The sequence below is a fragment of the Bison bison genome, unplaced genomic scaffold (assembly GCF_000754665.1).
Source record: "Bison bison bison isolate TAMUID 2011002044 unplaced genomic scaffold, Bison_UMD1.0 scf7180017864484, whole genome shotgun sequence".
Classification (NCBI taxonomy): domain Eukaryota; kingdom Metazoa; phylum Chordata; class Mammalia; order Artiodactyla; family Bovidae; genus Bison; species Bison bison.
In genome coordinates, this window is record NW_011495044.1 from 4873354 (window position 1) to 4878573 (window position 5220).

The 5220-nt window shown below is 43.1% G+C and overlaps 1 protein-coding gene across 1 annotated transcript in view; it reads left to right on the top strand.

Moving 5' to 3' along the window:
- The window catches only part of TRIT1 (tRNA isopentenyltransferase 1), a 44861-nt gene extending 40437 nt beyond the window's left edge, over nucleotides 1–4424 (top strand). The window contains exons 10-11 of the mRNA XM_010862731.1: nucleotides 309–426; nucleotides 2523–4424. Coding sequence (XP_010861033.1) covers nucleotides 309–426; nucleotides 2523–2692 — 288 coding nt within the window. The 3' untranslated portion in view covers nucleotides 2693–4424. The remainder of the gene's footprint in view (nucleotides 1–308; nucleotides 427–2522) is intronic.
- Nucleotides 4425–5220: the final 796 nt, after the last annotated feature.

Below are 5220 nucleotides of genomic sequence, written 5' to 3' on the forward strand. Positions count from 1 at the left end.
CACGGTCCCGTCTATTGTCTGATTTTCAGGGAGCTTTGAGTAGCTGACACCTTTGTTGCTATGCTGGGGAATGAAGCATTCTTTTCCATGGAATAGAGCAGAAGGGCTGGCTGCTTTTAGATCCCTGGAGGCTGTGTTTCTACTTTCACATTCAGAAAGGTTGTTGTTAAAATCTGTTCACAGCCCACCTGCTCTCTGGAATGAAAAAAAGGAATCTTGGGAAAATCTCACTCCTCTTAATATCAGAGAATGATATCCAGATCTCTTTGAACAAATGCTTCTTCCCCATCCTTGCCTTGTTCTTTCAGGGCCACAAACCTGCAGCCACTCCAGTAAAGATGCCAGGCAGTGAAACTGAGAACAAGAGAAGTTATCACATGTGTGAGCTCTGTGATCGAATCATCATTGGGGACCGTGAATGGGCAGGTAAGAGTCTGGGGTAGAACACAGAGAAATCTGTAAGGGCGGGTCACACTGACTTCATGAAATTTAAGGGCTTTGGTAGCTTGAATGCGGGAGTCTGCTTGTTTGTAAAAAGATGGCCAGATTCCTCTAGTAGCCTATATTCAGATTTCATGGAGGCCTTCTCAAACGGGAGAGTTGTCTCTGTATTCTGAATTTCAAAGGAAGATTGTATGCCCTGTACCTTTGCCTCGAGTAGATATTTTATACTGAGAGGCTGGCAGTTAACTTTCCAGAGCTCCTATGACTTTGTAATCCTCCCTTAGAGGAGTTTCATGGCCTCTCATGTTTAGACCTCAGTGAGGGTGAAGTAGGATTTTAAGGGAAGCCGGGCAACTCACCCAAGAGACCAAAGGGGCAGAAACAGCTGAGAGGGGACAGGAAGTGCGGTTACTCCTCCTGAGTCCATTCTTCAAAAGTGGTATCTCCAGTAGGTGCTTCCCGACAGCCCAGGATTGGCCCGCCCCAGGGTTCTAGCTCCTTGCTTCAGAATCGAGGTCTGTCTTTGCCACAGAGTCAGCTGCACTGCGGTTCTCTGTTGGATTTCTAAGGTCATCCAGCAAAGCCCAAAAGGGCCCTAGCTGCCAAGCCTTGGATTTACGTGGTATTCAGAAACTTGTTTAAAGCTCACTCCTTTTACGCACAAGTAGGACTTGTATTTTACCCAGTGAGTGGAATCCTCCCGTTCAGAGGACTGCTTTGCATGGTTGGGATTCTCACAGAAGTAGATTTTTCTCCCCATACCAACCAATAGAACTATGAGTTCTGTTAACTGTTAACGCTGGCAAAATGAACTGCATTGTCAGAGTCTGGGGATGGCTGTGATTGCCCAGGCAGCAGAAGAAGCCTCGATTATCGTTGGTTCATAATGATGAAAGGGGACGAGAAAGAGAGTGCCTGATTGTTTTTTCTAAAGGAAACTTAGTGGTTCGATTTGTCGAATGTCCTTCAGGGATTGCCATAGAGAAGCAACATTTGTGAGCCTTTGTGAGTGGAGCTTGTGTGAGCCTTCTATAGTACCATCTGTCAAGTCCTTGCTCCCATCTCCTGCTGCCATGGGGAGTCAGTCCAGAGGTCATTTTTTGCCTTAGGCTCTAGCTGGAGACAAAAGCTGACTTTTTCCCTCAAGTAAATTTTTCCTTGACTTCTAACCTCTTCCTTTCCTACTTTGCTTCTAAATCCCTAAAAATGATGTTTTGAGTAAGTGTAAAAGAGAATTTAATCTCGTTTTCTGTCCTTTTAGGTATTTCCAAATAAGATTTCCTTGAAAAAGAGCAGGCTAGTAAAAAGGAACATCTTTGAGGTACAAGCTGAGAACTGCCTTTGGGGTGAAAGGTCAGAAATTGATATCAGCCGAGAGTAGCTTTTTACTGCTTCTGTGACCCCTTGAAAGGGACCATCAGAGGAATACTCGCTGTGATCTCTCTGTGCATTGTGTGCTGGAGAGTGTGAGTGTCTGGGTTAGCCATTCAGATGGCTTATCTGACGCAGGCAGAGGGTTCTCACACCAAGAGGGGCAGCCTGAGCGAGCTGGTAAGAAGTGAGAAGACAGTTCAGGGTACTGTAGGCCTACAATACAGACAAGAATTTGGATTTGTAACTTTTGAGCCACGTGGGCTGAAATGTATCTGTAACAGGCAGCCCCATATGGGAAAATCGAGTCTAGAGCCCTATTCTGGAAAATTGAATCTCTTTTTGAGCTATAGCTAAGCCAAAGAGCTTACCTGCTATGTGACCTTGGAAAAGATATAAGACCTCCATGAACTTCAGTCTCCTGTATAAAAAAAATGAGCTGAATAATACTGTCCCGCAAGATTGTTGTGCAGGTTAGTGATAGAAAGCACCCAGCAGATAGATGTGGTTCGTGGTCTGTAGCTCACTCTAGTTTGCTAGCTAGCTGGGCATATGACTTATTCTTCTTTTTAAAATGCTGAGCAGCTATACCAATACATGTGTTGATCCTGTTATTGTTAGAGACAAGAATTGTATGGTTAATTTTGTATGCTACCAGAATTAATTAATTGTAGAAAATCCTAATTTTTTTGTTTGTTTTGTCTTAGCACATATGAAATCCAAATCCCACTTGCACCAACTGAAGAAAAGAAGAAGGTTGGACTCAGATGCCGTCACCACCGTAGAAAGTCAGAGTGTTTCCCCAGACCATGACAAAGAGCTTAAAGAAAAGGAATCTCTTGGGCAGAATGATAAAGAGCTGAAAGCCAGCATTTAAGGGACTTGTCCAGTGACCTTTGCAAAGGTGGCAAGAGTCCAGTTCTTTCATTCAGTGCTGTGGTTTTAAAGTCTCATGTTCTCTGCCCTGGAAACAGTAGGTCTTGTTAGCTCCCTGTATGGCTGATGTGTCTGGTCTGGTAATGATGAGTTCAGGAAAGGGTTTTTTTTTTTCTTTTAATCTTAGAGGTTCTATTTTTAAAAGAGGCACAGATTGCACTTTTTAACATTTGATCTTGGTGATAACTACTGGGATTCACTGTATCCCTTTAAAAACAGTTTTATGTCCTTGACTCTGGCTGTAAATACCTAATTTCCAGACACTTTTATAGCTGACTGAGTTATTGTGAGCCACAATTCCGGAGTTCTGGATGGGAGTGAATGGCAGGAAAGAATCAGCCCCAGTGAGATAACCAAGTGAACCAAACCAGTTTCAGGAATTCCATGAAGAAGCAGAGAATCAGACTGAGGTGGTTGGGACTTAAAGTCTGAAGACTTTTGACATTTGTTGAGCTCCTCCTGTGTGATAATCACTGGTATATTCCTACTGAGTTAGGAATCTATTTTTACTAAAAGTTAAATAAAGAAAAAGTTTTTAGGAGCCTCTCTAGTGCTTAAAAAGATGTATATGTGATGTCTAACTTACATATCGTGTGCTTTGTTTTCAACATGAGAGCTTTTTCTCAAAGTCAGCATTCTTAATGTCTGTCTGTTTATTTAGCAGATGTTTATGAGCACTTAATTGTATTCCTGGAAAACATCTGGAAAGGGTCTTTTCATTTGTTTGTTTGGCATGCGGGGTCCTAGTTCCCCAAAACAGGGATCAGTCCCGTGCCCACTGCAGTGAAAGTGTTGAGTCTTAACCACTGGACCGCCAGGGAAGTCCCAGGAGGACTCTTTTTTAATTGGAGATTTGTTATTTCCAGTTGAAGCTCTCTTACTGGAGTGAACTGAGCTACCAGCCATAGATGAATGTAACATAAAGCTAAGCGTTTTTAAGTACACAGTTCAGCAGCATTTATGTTGTGCAACCAGAACTTTTTCATCATCCCAAACAAACTGTACGTATTAAGCAGTAACTACCCACTTAAGCAGTATTTTATTTGTTTAGAATCTAGAATCCACCTGCAATTCGGGAGACCTGGAATTGATCCCTGGTTTGGGAAGATCCCCTGGAGGAGGGCATGGCAACCCACTCCAGTATTCTTGGCTGGAGAATCCCTATGGACAGAGGAGCCTGTTGGGCTATAGTTCATGGGGTCACAAAGAGTCAGACATGACGGAGCGACTTAGCACGCACACACGCACACTATATGAGAGGCCCTGAGTAGGCTCGAGGGGTACAGAGACAAAATGAAATGTGATTCTTGCTTTCATAGAGCTTGAGATATTGTTATCTATACACAAACAACAAATTTAGGTAAGAGAATATCAAAAACCATAGAGGCTGTGTAGAATTTCACTTGGAGGGAAGAAAGAAGAGGGATCATGGAAGAAGGAGCATTTCTACCAGACCTTAAGAAGCAGTTCTTGGTGAATGTATTGTGAACTATGCAGAAGTTTTATTTTTTAGATTTTTTTAATGTAGTTCAAAAATCAAAATGATATAAAAAGATATTCATTGAGAAATCTCACTCCTACTTCCATCCCCTTCTCCTCTTATAGATAATCACTTATTCATTTTCTTATGTATATCTCATGAGTCTTTTTAAGTAAATAAGAACAAATGCAAATGTGTGTTCTTGTTTCTTCTCCTTACCCAAAAGATAACAAGCAGTGCACACTGGCTTCATTTGCTTCCTTACTTGTTGGCAATACCTGAGTGTGTGTGGCTTTCTCCTGCCTCCTCAGGCAGGTCTCCTGTTTCTTTTCTTTACCACCCTCCTGAAGGATACCAGTTGACACCAGGCGTTAAGCAGGGTTCACTCATGTTTGCTGAACTTCATTCAGATGCCAGGGTGAGGCCAAAACTACCCTCTGAGGAATTCTCAGGCTGTGGCCAGCTTTTTCATTCAGCCAGCACATATTTTAGAACTGAGCCAGGTGCTGTGCTAGACTCTGGGGGTTCAGTGATTAAAAAAGCCCACATCGGTCAAATAGTTACAGAATTACAGCTGTGATAAGGGCTGTAAAGAAAGGACCCTAGCCGTGAGTACAGGTAATCCGCAGCCCTGCCCCTCCTTGGTGTGTGTGTGTGTGTGTGTGTGCGTGTGCGCGCGTGCATAGGTGTGTATTGAGGTGCATGTGGCACAGCACGAGCCTGGAGCAAAGACTGCACACAGTACCATGTGATCTGGAAGCCAGATTTCACAACTTCACTGCCTTCCCCCGACCCCTCACCCCCAGTCTGTGGGGTGTCCTGGGTCCCTTGAGTTTTATTGATCCTTACCCACATTACCTGATTTGAATCTCAAGAATAAGTGTATTTTTTGGTCAAAGAAGAAATTGTCATTGAATCCACATCATCTTATTTTCTACATTAGATGTGGTGTGATTTTCCCAGTCCGTGTATTAACTGCTTCAGGGGCT